Source organism: Drosophila innubila, assembly GCF_004354385.1.
Source record: "Drosophila innubila isolate TH190305 chromosome 2R unlocalized genomic scaffold, UK_Dinn_1.0 1_C_2R, whole genome shotgun sequence".
Classification (NCBI taxonomy): domain Eukaryota; kingdom Metazoa; phylum Arthropoda; class Insecta; order Diptera; family Drosophilidae; genus Drosophila; species Drosophila innubila.
This window is the reverse complement of record NW_022995374.1, coordinates 13,510,570-13,524,259: the sequence shown is the minus strand read 5'-3', so window position 1 is coordinate 13,524,259 and position 13,690 is coordinate 13,510,570. Positions and strand designations below refer to the sequence as shown.

Below are 13,690 nucleotides of genomic sequence, written 5' to 3'. Positions count from 1 at the left end.
ATTATATGAATGCAAACTGGTTTTACCCTCTCATAGATTACAATGTTTAATGAACACGCACAAAACAGCTGATTACGAATAATGCAAAAAAAAAAAAAAAACAAATTGAATTGCACATAATACGTAATATTAATACTAATGTATTGAATAAATGTTTTGCAACAATTTACGAGAACTACGAGTTCTATCTCGATATATTTGGCATTGAATTTTCATTTAATTGAATATTATTTTAGTTTACTATTCAAATTTTCAGCATTTTATGCCCTCATGTAACTATTGTTAATTATCATAAACGAAATCCTATTACAAATTACTCGCTATACGAAATTGGTAAATTATATTACGATTCATGTCTTGTCATTGCAGTAAAATCAGCTGCTTCTTTAAAACGAAGTTTTTAATTAGTTTTAATTTAAAGTCTCCCAATTTATTCATTGCGTGCGCTTCCACTTTGGCTGGTTAATTTTATTAATTTATTATGATTTAATGCACTGTACTTAAAATCAATAACAATGCGACAATAAATATCATTAAAAACAGTTGCATTTATACAAATAATTGCTAACGTCACATATTTAATCAATTATCTGTAATTACATAATTAAAAATTAAAAAGAAAATACAATTAAACTGGCTGGATTCGCCGAAGATTAAATACCTTAATAATGCAAATATTGCAACACTTTAAATGCACTTTATTTATTAATATTGACAACAGAAATTAATTTTAACGAATAATGACTAAGAGAAAATAAAAATGCAAGAAGAGTCTATTCCTAATGAAAATCTATTAAGTTTGAAGGGAATATAGTAAACTTCGATCTTCGTTTTATAAATATTTATGTAGTTGACTGACTGGATGCTCAGTTCCTTAATAATTTGAGAGTAGGCCCAAACAAGTATAAACATTTATGCTCTTCAGGCCATATACTACCATATTTATATGCTCTGCCATTCCTGTTGACCCTTTTTCTCTTGCATATACTTACACATATATTTTATTGACAAACAAAATTTTTAGCTGCCACTAAAATGAGTTAGGACAGGATAAAAACCCCAGAATTCTGGCTTATTGTTTGTGACGCAGGCAGACAGTAAAGGTTTTTATATGCCAACACGAGCTCCGACTGCTCGGACTAACTGTGGGACAGTTTGACATAAAATGCTAAATATAAAATGCAGCTGCTGAACCGAACTTCAAATTCACTATAAATATGAGAGCATTGACATTTAGGTAACATTTTAGATAAGTTACAATTTAAATGTCTGGTTAAATATATCTTATCGTTTCTTTCACTTTAAATATATCGAGACCATGCATTTAAAAAAATAAGAAACAGAAGAAGAATCTGTCTTTTTATTATAGTGAATGGACTTTCTCTACTCTATTCAGGCATATCAACAATTTGCAGCAATGTCAGTGCTCACAAATATTTTTACGAATTCCGTTTGAAACCCTTACAAAACGAGCAGCACATAAAAATGTACGAGTACTCCTATTATATTATTTATAAATCAAAATCACGCACCGCAATTTCATATGTGACGCTTTGTGAGCTGAGCTATATAATCTGACATAACAAACACACACTCGCATACACTAAAACACACAGACAGAGAGAGTGGAAGAGAAAGTGCGACCTTTCTTCATTTGCAGATAAATTCATTCATTTTCATTTGAGTCAAATTTCCGTTTGCTTAGCCGCACGTGCTATGCCTCATATTTTGCTTCTGATTGATATTATATTATATTCGAGCATTTGCCCGGAAATTTTTGCCTTTTATTTTATTATGGAGGTGGATTTTGGACAGCCAAACACACTGCGTATACGTAATATTGCTTTTATACGATTAGTTTAACGCTTGGCATTCGGTAAACAACTTAATAGTTGGCCAACACTCAGCATTTTGGACTGATTAACGCTTTAAGCTGTAATTAATTAAAACGCAATGACAATGCATTCAATGTAGATTGGGTAGACGCTAAACTTAAAGGTCAAAATGTTAGAAAATTGCCAACAAGATAGAGAGGGAAGATTACAATCCAGGGATAAAAAAAGAGATTCTTTTTATTTAATTTTTCCATTTTATTTTTTAAAAATAATCTTTATTTTAAATTGACTTTCTTTTCTCACAAAATTGAATATATTTTTTGGAATAAGAAACAAATCCTTTTTCGCGTTATCTTTATAGCTCTTTATTTAACCATTTTAACTTAGACTAAGCTGCACTTTTAATTAAAATGCATTTTCATACGTTGTGAGAGCAAAGGCTGCCTACAGGGTAGCGTAGAAATTATCATTTTAATAATTGTCCGACAGATTTGACAGTTTTCTAGGCATAGAAAACAATTAGAGCCGTGAGTAAAATGTTAAGTCATGCCAAATCATGAAACTAATTTGAATGTCATGAAGCTTTCAGACTCCGACCGGCATTTTTAGCAGTCAAATGAATTTTCAGATACAGATACAGATTTATGTACGAGTACTGTATATATTTGTATGTGCTGCATAGTTGACAGTTGACATTTCATGTATTTATCGTGCAACGCTGTTGATCATCATGCATTGAATGCGAGCATGTCCTTAATATCCTGCTCAATGCATTTACTTATGCCTGTCCCCCCATTTCCTTATTTTTGACTTCTTCAACGTTCCGTTTGTTCGTCGCTGTTGTCGCTTTCGTTTCCGCCATTCGCAATCCGAAACCCGAATCCGTTTTTCGGTCATTTTTCATTCGGGCAACAGCACGCGCCATTTTCGCAGCCATTGGATAAAAGGGAAATCGAAATTAAACTGTCCAAAGGCTGCAGCTGAAATTTACGACCTTTTCGTGCTAAGCGACCAGACACAGAGCTCCCCTCTCACTCGCGCTCTCTCTATCTCTCTCAGTACTCTGCTGGCCAACAGTTTGTGCGTCCTTTCATTTGCCCACAAACATCCGCTCCAGTAAAATGACTTTGTGGCCGCCTTTACATAACGTACAGCCAAAGAAAGCCAACAACCGACAGGAATGAGGGGGGAGTATAAACAAGGGGTATCCAATGGGTGTCCAGTGGCATTGCCGTTTAATCCTTGCCAGGATTTGCATTGCTGCATTGGTTTGCCCTCTTGATTTTTGGCCACTCATCGTTGTGGCCGCATGAATGTTAAATGCACATTTGTTTTCATCCCCGCACTCACCGAATATTCATGATTATTTTATTGAGCAGCTGCATCCTTTACCAAATTCCCTTCTTCCCCCCTCTCCACGTTGACGAGGAAATTGTATTTCTTGCTTTGTTGTTTGCTTAACCAACTTTAGATTATCCAACAATCTCTGACATTGACATATTTTTTCCACAAATATTGCGTAACTCGTTGGCTCAAAAAGTTTCGCGTCCAAAATAATAATAATCCTCTTCGCCTCCCCTCTGCTCCGCCTCCCCCTCCTCCTCACGCTTTTATCTGGTTTGCAGCTGTCGTCATTCTAACAATGCTGGCTTTGGCAAGGGGTGGGTTGAGGGGAAGGGAAGGGAGAGGCTGGAGGGGAAAGCTGTAAAAATATTTTCTTTCGAAAGCTGGCAAAATTCTCAACTAGCCGCAGTTATCTGCTCAACTATGCAGTTTTTATTTGCATCTACGAATTTGTCTGTTTGACTAACAAACATGCGAGGGCTGTTCAATAAGTTCTTAGAAAACATATTTATACAATTAGCAAATGCTTTGCTGGGTATCTGACTAGTGTAAACTGAACTTTAAGCAAAGTTTATACAGTTTAGATATCTGGCAAATTATTTCATTTACTTTGACAGCCTTTTTAAGTGTTAATACTTTTGACCATATAATTTAGCTAATTTTAAATCGTTCAAGTTGATATATTGATCTGATCTGACTGTATATATAATTTTATCATTTACTTATTTATCTGAGCCTGAGTTTAAAGCTGAGCTTATGTAGTTTTAACATTGAGTAAATTGCTTTAACAATCGTCAACTATAAATTTTAACTGTTTCTCACTAACATGTTAAATATAACCTACACTTATAGGTTAAACTCACCTGGCAAAATGCATTCGCCTGACTTGCATAGACAGAAACATATCCTAAAAAAAAGCACTCCATCTTTGTTGCCCTCTCCCTTGCTCTCTACCGCTTTCTCTCTCTCTCCCTCTCTCTCCCTCACTGTGTCCCTCTTGAGTGTTTGCTGGCAACTGTTCGCTTCGTTGCACGCACAAATTGCCACTCGAACGTCCCAGTTACCGTTAGATACACACACCCACACACACACACACACATACTTACAGATGCAGATACATGAGAGTGTAATATGACCATATTCCCTGTAGAATGTACTTGGAAGTGGCATGGCATGTAAATAACACTAAGCACAATACTTCTCATACATTATAACTACTTGGGGGTCTTCTTAGCCAAGAACCTGCTGTCAATGCATAAAGCCAAACAAAATAAGCCAAATTTGAATTGTGAAAAGAGTTTTCATCTCAATGCTCCCAACAAAGCTACTTCCAAGTATTAAAGAGAAGCATTTCAACGGTGTGATTATTATTTGTTGACCAGACAAAAGCAAATCAAATAAAATAAATCCAGACAGTTTGACAACAGAATATACAAGAATATTATTGTGGAAATTCCATGAATTGAAGCATAAGAGACCATAAGAGAAGAGACTTTTATTTTAAAGCCTTGTTTACACTTCTTAATCATAAACAAACAGCAGAAGGCAATTTTAATACTGGATATTAAGTATACGCACATGGTGCGCCATGCGAATTCGGAATATCTTTGAAAGGAAACAAGAACTAGAAAATTTTATTAAGAAATTCCTAGTACAATGATTTTTATTCCTCTTGATTTTTAAAGCACAACAATTTCAAAATAAAATCGTTGTATCCTGAAAATTTCATGGAGTTTCGTCTAAATAATTTGTTGCAGTAAATGCACACAAGCTATGTCAGCCCAAAGGAAAAGAAATTAAGGCTGCAATTTGGGCAAAATATTGTTGAGCTGCCAACATTAGTTAGAAAGACGATTTCTAAAAACAAATAATGTTAGACAGAACAGGAAATTAGCACAGCTCGATGCATTTTTGTACAAAATGTTGGACCAATTGGCATGTTGCACACTGCACAAATTGTGCAACACTTGAAGCGCAGCAAACAAACAACAAACTTCTCATCACATATGCCACACACAAGCAAGCAACGAGTAGACAAAGAATTTCAATTGCAATTCAGAACTAAGGATGAGCCATAAATTGAGAGATAGCGGAAATGCTGAAATGCGCATGATATTTATTACTGTCAACGCCTGAAAGCAAACTTTGGGCCATCAAAATGAAGATGCAATCCAAAAAAGAAGAAAAAAAAAAAAGGGAATAGCAAAAATAATGTCAACAATTGTTTCAAATTCTATTCCTTGCTCTGTCTAAAATTTGTTCACAAATTGCCAAAAGTGTAATTGCAAAAATTGTTTGTCACATTGCGACAGCTGCTCAGAGAAAAACGAAAAGTTCCGGAAACTGTAGCTCGACCAAATTTGTGGTCTACTGATTGAAATGCTCATACGAGACTTTGAACAAACTGAACAGAAATTTCTCGCAAAACAAAAGTTGCATAATGCCCAAAGGCATGAGAAGAAGAAACACAAGTACATCTATTTATATAACATACTATAGTAAAGGATATACAATGCTCTAAGCGACACTCAACAAACTCAAAAAGGAACTTAGCTTAATCAATGAGAGATTAAACTTTTGCATTGTGTGAATGTCAAAGCATCAATTTGTCACCAGAAACCTTCAGCTTGGGATAAAAGCAATCACAGTGCCAATAGCAACAATAACAATAACAATAACAACAACGACGACGACGACGACGACGACGACGATGGCAGCTCAATTGTATTGTGTGCACAAATTATGAAAATCTTTTCCCTCTTCCATTCACTTCTTCGGCCCCTGAGCTGTGAGAAAAGCCCGCAAAGGCAACAACGTTGAGGGACTTTTGTCATTTTGACATATTTTAATGCGAATTTATAACACAGCCCTGCTGCTTGTTCCCCTGCCACGCCCCTTTTCTGCCTCCTTAGCTTGTCGGCACTTGAGCTGTTGCCTGAGGCCGTTGAAAGTTGGTCAACTTTAATTTGTATGTCAGCCCTTTTACTTAGCCACCTTTAACGCAATTTATTGTTGCCTACTTCGAGGCGTCGTTTCCCATAGCGACCAGGCCCAAATAAAAGAAAGGACAGTAAATTTAATAAATAAGTAAAGATTTCCCAAGATTTGTTGCTACTGTTGTTGTTATTATTTTCGTTGCTGTTGTTGTTGTTGTTGTCGTTGTTGTTATTGTGGTGTACCTCAATCAAAACATGTCGCACACAATGCTGGCAAACGGCCCCAAAGCGCCGTCTATCAACAGTGTCTTCAATAATTTTTCACATAAGCACACCAACACACACAAATACACACATACACGCACACACGTACTGTGCTGTCACACTGTCTTGTTATATTCCCGTTAGGCGCGCTGTCTCGTCGCAAAGGGGCAAAAATTGCAAATAAGAAAGAAATACACGCATATCACAAATGAAATAAAAAATAAATTCTGCGACGCAGATAAAGTGTAAAAGCAAATGGAATACTTTAAAGATCGAATACTGAATGCCCTGTGAAGTGTTTTTTTTATGGCAGCATTTCTGTTTAAAATCGCAGAAAGTGGAAAAGTAAAATATGAATTTTTATAATAATAATAATAATAATACATAAAGTTCAATTAAGTAAGGTAAGCTAAAAGCTAATGGTAGCTAAAATAACTTAGATAAATCGAAATTAACAATACGTAAGAACTGTTTTGAACTCAATTTCTTTTTAATAATTTAAAAATTATTAACTAAAAATTTTAATGTTAATTGCACTACACTCTGGTGAATATCTTAAAAAAATTCGTAAGTATATAATATGCTAACTATAAAAGAGAACTTTGGTTTCAAATCTTTTTGGATTATAAATTAGACTAACAAGCTCAACTCTTCACAAATCATTGATAGTCCCAATGGGAGAGTATTGGGCCATGAATGGCTTCAAGTGTCATTTATTTGTCGACGCAACCTTAAAAACTTTCGCCCAAGTGTCGCTCAACAAAAGTGTTATATCGGGGTGTGTGTGAGTGTGTGTGAGTGTGTGCTGTGTGTATGCCAAAGTCAAAATAATGCATATAAAATAGAAAATCGGCACAAGATTGTGACCTTAGAACTGAAGCAGTGCTGAGTTTGCTGTGTTAACTTATTCAATTTTTGTGCCCTTAAAAGAAACACTAAGCTACATGGAAATTGATTTGACAAATATTTTCTCTTGGCATTTATTACATTTTTGTCGCCTTGGCCTTTTCAAGTTTTGAACTCTGATGTTGATGCTGAAGCTGAAGCTGAAGCTGCAGCAAGGATTACTTCTGCTATGGCAACAATTTCAATATGCTGCAGTCAAACAGACACGCACATACATCGAATTACACACATACACTCTCTCTCACTCACATACACACAGTTGCATGTAAGCTGTTTTGAGGGGAGAAAGTGAAATCGTCGTTTTGTTGTAAGTAAATGCGGTTCAGTAAAATGCCACACATGTTCGGTGTCTGCATCAACATATAAATGCTCTTAATAACACTTGTTGCATGCCACACACTCACACTCAGACTTTGTCATTTAACTACATTATATAAATCAATCAAAGTGCAATCGAATGCCGTCAACTGTAAATAGCAGACAATTTAATATATATATTTAAATAAAATAATAATTATATATTTAACAAAATAACGTATAATTGCATCACTAGTTTAAGCCTTTACAAATTTATTATTTGTAATATTAAAATTTATTTAATAATTAATAACATGTATTTCTAATCATTAAATAATTCAAAAGTAATTGCGAAGTACTTAATTTTATCAAGCTACTATTATAATTTAAATATTTAAATATAAAAATAATTTTAGTGTGGTTGAAGCCTTGGGAGTTGAAATTTGCTTTAATTTATAATAGCAATTAATGTGAAACGAGGTCATATAAATGAAATGAAACAAGAGCCTTGAGCCATGCCATAAACTGACAAATGGCAATAAGCAGAGATAAGAGCTAAATTTGAATCCAGATCGTAAAAAGAGCATCAACTTGCCCAACAAGCGAAAGTCAAAGTCAGCCACTAATTGTTGCATTACGTCTACCTGTAAAGCCTTAAGAGTGCAAGTGTGTGTGTGCAGCTGTGTGTGCGTGTGAGTAACTAATACACATACGCTTATATATGTGTCTGTGCTTGGGTGATTAACAAGCTTAGCAAGCGCAAAGCAAAGCTTGAGAAAGTGAACAAGGCAAATACACAAAACGCATTCAGTGTCAACTATGGCACACGTGACGTATGCGTAACTTGTGAAAGACCCCCCTAATCGTAGTTAAATCAGCTTCACTTTGTGACCTGCTCCCTTGTTGAATAACTTTTTACATCATGAGGACTTTTTGTTAGCTCTCTCGACACACTGAAGTTTTAGAAGCTTATTAAAACAATAAGCCCAGTTCATGGTCTTTTTTTTTAAGGTCAAACTGCAGGGTTACTAGCTTATGCTCTAACAGAGAAGAACATTACAGATATTTGGAAAATATTTAAAGCCTAGTGAACAATTTGAGCTTAATCCGTCAGATGACGTGCAAAGAAGAAACTAAAGAAACAATATTTTTTGCTTACTATTTAAGACAACCAGCATTAATTGTATATTTCATTAATATATAGATCGTTCTTTAATATCTTTTAGCTGATATTAAGGGAGTTTTTCAATCTTTGTTTAACTTTAAATAAGAGTATTTACTTTTCGGTAATGTTCTCTCCCTCATTATTCTGTTCCTCATCTTCTTCCATCATCTTGCGTGTTATAAATTTCTATACTATTTTCATAAATAACATTGGATAGATGGCAAATTGACCCTTCAACACTTTTCAACAAAAAACAAAAACAACAACAAAAGCAACAACTTGTAACAACTTTTGGAATTGGTAAACTTTGAAATTAATTAAAAACGCCATGAATGCTCTGATGAAACCATAACAAAAACTAATATTTGACAATTGGCAATAATCGGCAGACTAGCCGCATATATTGGCCCAAAACAACACAGCCAAAGTATTGTACAGGCAGGCAACAAGCAACAACAATAATCCAGAACAACGAAACAACAACAACAAAAGCAACAATTAAAACAAATCGAAAAGAGCAATGTAAAATTTTCATGTTTTAGATTTTTTTGTTTGTTTCATTTTTGTGGAAGGTAAACTCCCACTCCCACTTTTTTTTCACTTAAACAATGCATGCAAATTGCTACTGAGTTTGTGTGTGTGTGTGTGTGTGTGAATATTGTTGCTTGTTTTGCGCTTTTGGTGTAAGGACAAAGTTTTGTTCGAACAATTGCTGTCGTGAACAAAATTCAATTGAAAACTCAAAGGTCACAAATTTATGCAATACAAAAACGCACACACATGCACGTATCAATACCCTACATATGTTTGTGGCATCTGTGTGTGCGTGAGTGTGTGTTTTTGAGAGTGTGTCGACAGTTGAACATGGCCTTGTGGATTGTTGTGTGATTGAAAATGTAATTGAATGGCACACATGCACGTATCAATACCCTACATATGTTTGTGGCAAGTGTGTGTTTTTGAGAGTGTGTCGACAGTTGAACATGGCCTTGTGGATTGTTGTGTGATTGAAAATGTAATTGAATGGCAGCGGCAAAAAATGCCCATAAAAATGTTGTAGATTAATATGAACGACTATGCGATATCCTATAAAGTAAGACAAAACTTTGTATAACAAACTAGCAAATAGTTCACCCTGGTATAATGATAAAGATGTCGCATTCGTTAGAAATTTAAGTCGAATTATGGGTATTGATGTTCTGCAGCTCTTCATCCATCATCTGGTTTTTAAAATTATAAATAGCACTTTGATCGACTAAAATATACCCTATAGACCACCACAAATGAAGGAATATTTCCTCTATCCTCACTTTTTCCTACAAGAAGCAGATACACTAATAAATTATGAAATTATAAATTCAATTGTCCTTGACACGTGGTGCAATTAATGGCAATAAATGCATATACCTGGCTGCTATAATCTTTTGATGCTTTTTTTTTTTTTTTTTCGCCAACGTTACGTTATTTTTTTTTTTTTTTTTGCTAAAATGTTTGACCGCAATTGAACAAGAAATGCAACCGGCAATAAATGAACCTGCTAAATACGATGTTTACGGTGCAAGGCGATGAGGCAGAGGATGGCTGAACAAACTGCAGCTTATATGACCAGTTTTGCGTTATTACAGGCGATGGTGAGTATACCCAAAGCCAGCAGAGGCTGAAGGAAACAGCAGAACGGCCGTACGCCGTAAGAAGAGCAGCACAGCAACGTCACGTCGTACCATCCAGCCCTCAACCGTATGTCGGCGATATAAACACGCCGCACGTCGTTCCATAACAGACAATTGTTGTCGCCGGCACGTCCTTAGTAAGTCGCGGCTTCTGTGAAACTTTAACAGCGTGAATATGGCATACGTCACTAGCTAAAAAAGTACGCAAAGCGTGGACCTTATGAAGCAAAGTGCCTTGGGTATAGTACTGAATCAGCGTCAAATGAAGTCTTAGCTTATTTAGTAACGCTGAATTTTAAAAAATTATGTGATAATAAGCCTGATAGATAAAAAAAAAAACATATTGTACATATGTGTCAGCAGTGCAAAGGCGATTCGCCACTGGCCCATTTGCCATTCCTCCTAATATACATTACAAAACATTGGTTTTTTTATATCATCATTACGCAACAATGGTTCGAAAAATTATTTTACAATAAATCTTAACTGAGCCTGAATTTTTACATGTACTTTTGTACATATATGTTAGAATATTTTCTCATATACATTCTGATGATACTTCATGCCATTAATGTTGAAGAAATTTAATTTAATTTAATTTAAAAAATTTAAAAATTGAGTTAAAAAAAAAAAAGATAGAAAAAAATGTGAAAAAAAATTTCAATTTTGATGCAGAATCAAAATATAAGTCAAATAATGAATATATTGATATTCCGCAAGGAAATCGGTTAAGATTTGACAAAGTTATGACATTTTGAAGTTTCGAAAAACGCAGTAAGAGAAAAATTTGAAAAGGTTTAACTGCTATAATAAAATATGAAAAACTAAAAAAAAATATGGTTCGCTAGAATATTCAAGTATTTAATGATTACACAATATGTGTATGTCCTGCTTTGATAACACTCTGTTTAGAGCATATTTTATATTTTTGGGCGCCAGCTATTTGGTCACGTATCGTGTGCTTATTATGAATGTGCCGAATAATAGAAGTACACATACCTATAAAATATATAATATACATACGAGTTATATAAAGAATACAGCGAGTATGTGCGACGCGTGCGGCAAATTATCATCTGGGTGTTGTGGCATTGTCAGCATTCCACATGGAACTTGGAACTCCAAAATGCGATGACGCGTTGCCAAAGCTCCATTTGTCTTGGGGCCAGATAAACATAAAGACAGAGATAGAACCATGACCACATAATGAAGCCCAGCTGAGAGGATTGGCAACTGGCAAAGACAGGTTGCAATAGGGGGGAGGAGGCAGGAAGTGGCAAACTTTCATGTCCGAACTAACAGTAAATAGGCTCGCACAACAACAACACACACATCGACACCCAGACAGACAGAGACATTGACTCGAAAGTTTCAGACAGAAAGTTGTTTAGGTTCGGTTTTGGTTTTGGTTTTGGTTTTGATTGTGCTGGCCCTTTTGGTTTCGGAAATTATCCAGTCGCATTGATTGTTGTCAACGTTGTCCTCCAAAAGGGAATTGAACTTTCTGGCCATGAAGTTTTGTTTTATTTAGTTATCCATCAAAAGCCTATGAGATTTTAAGTCGAATTAGTGGCCAACTTGAAGCTTGAGCTGCATATGTAAGTGCTCAGCTGTTGAGGCCAACGGTTGCACAACTGTTGACCAATCAATAACATATTGCGGTATATGAACTGAATATGAACTTTATAGACAACTACAATATGGAAATTTGCATTATTTTCAATTGCAAATATATCAAAATTAAAACAAATTTACAATTCAATTTTACTGTTAAAAAAAAGGAGCAAAAATTAAAAAAATTTATAATAATTCATGTGTAATTTACATAAATAAACATTAATATATATCTGAAACAAAATTTCCCTAGATGTGAGCTCTGATCATTTTTAATTTCTTGGTTATAGTGGACCTTTCTGTTTATATTTCCATATCTTAATGCATGGTTTTATTTGGGTGTGAGTGTGTGTCTGTGGGTGTTTATTGTACTATTACTTATGGCTCTTATCATTTGTTGTTATTGTTTTTATCTACAGTTGCTGCTGGTTGCCATTGTTGCTGCCCGATTTGGTGGCTCAACGAGGCGAACAACACTCGCATTGGCCTGCGATGAATCGTTGGCGGCGGCGGCGACAACAACGCAACAAAACAATAGATACAACAGCTACTACAGTAATAACAACAACAAGAACAACATGAACAACAACAACAACGAGCAGGACAACAACGACGATGGTATTGCTGATAGCAAGGACAGCAATGTTGACGACGACAACAATGACAACTATAACTACAACAAAGCATCGGCCAAATGGCAGTTGGCGCAGCAAAAACTATACGGAAATCCCCAAAGCATACACCAACAGCAACAGCAACAGGAACAACAGCAACAACTGCAACGACAACAACAACTTCGGCAACATCATCAACAGCAACAATTTGTTGATGATTCCGAGGCAGCAGGGAATGACTTCCTTCTCCAATTGCCAGTCTTAAATGCGGCTATGCAAGGTGTGGACTGGTTTTCACAGGACACAAGCAACAACAACGACAAGGACACCAACAACAACAACAACCACAACAATGACTATGACTACAATGTGTGGCATGCAACATCCGAATCAGAACGAGAACATTTGCCGCTGCAACGCAGCAGTCGAAGCAGCTACAAGCAAAGGTAGGCATCAATTTTCAGCTCTCAGACAAACGACACAAATTTCGAGTGTCCAGGTGTACAAGGGCGTAGTCAGGGGGGTACAGTATAAAATCCCTTAAAAAAAAGAATTATAATTAAAATGCAAAAAGTTCTCAAAGTTAACTTAAAATTCAATAATATTATAAAAAAAAAAAATTTAAAATTAGAAAGTATACTTTAATATTTGTTTTAATAATTTGGCCCCCTTCGCTACGTCCTTGCTAGTGAGTGTGTGTGTTTGTCAATCTGACTTGCATTCATTCAGCTCATTGACTTTGGCACATTCCTCAATGTGCTCAAAATATGATAGCAGCTAACAATGAGCAAAGCAGCCCAACAACTGATTTTGCTGCCAGCTTCAGTTTCTACAATCTCAGCTTGCCTTCGAGCTCCACACTCCTCTTCATTCCCGCCCTTTCATCTTCTAACACTGCTTTGTTCTACATATCTACTAAATCCCAGAACTTCAACACTGACGTAAGCATTTAAGCTGATTCCCTTCCAACCTCCCTCTCTCTCTCTCTCTCTGGTAAAATAGCTTTGTTTGGGAGATCAAGCTTAGCAGGATCAGGCGATTTCTA

The 13,690-nt window shown here is 35.6% G+C and overlaps 1 protein-coding gene across 1 annotated transcript in view; it reads left to right on the top strand.

Annotated features, from left to right (window-relative positions):
* The window catches only part of LOC117783186 (rho GTPase-activating protein gacU), a 32,238-nt gene that overhangs the window by 15,764 nt on the left and 2,784 nt on the right, over positions 1 to 13,690 (top strand). The window contains exon 2 of the mRNA XM_034620454.1: positions 12,451 to 13,091. Coding sequence (XP_034476345.1) covers positions 12,451 to 13,091 — 641 coding nt within the window. The remainder of the gene's footprint in view (positions 1 to 12,450; positions 13,092 to 13,690) is intronic.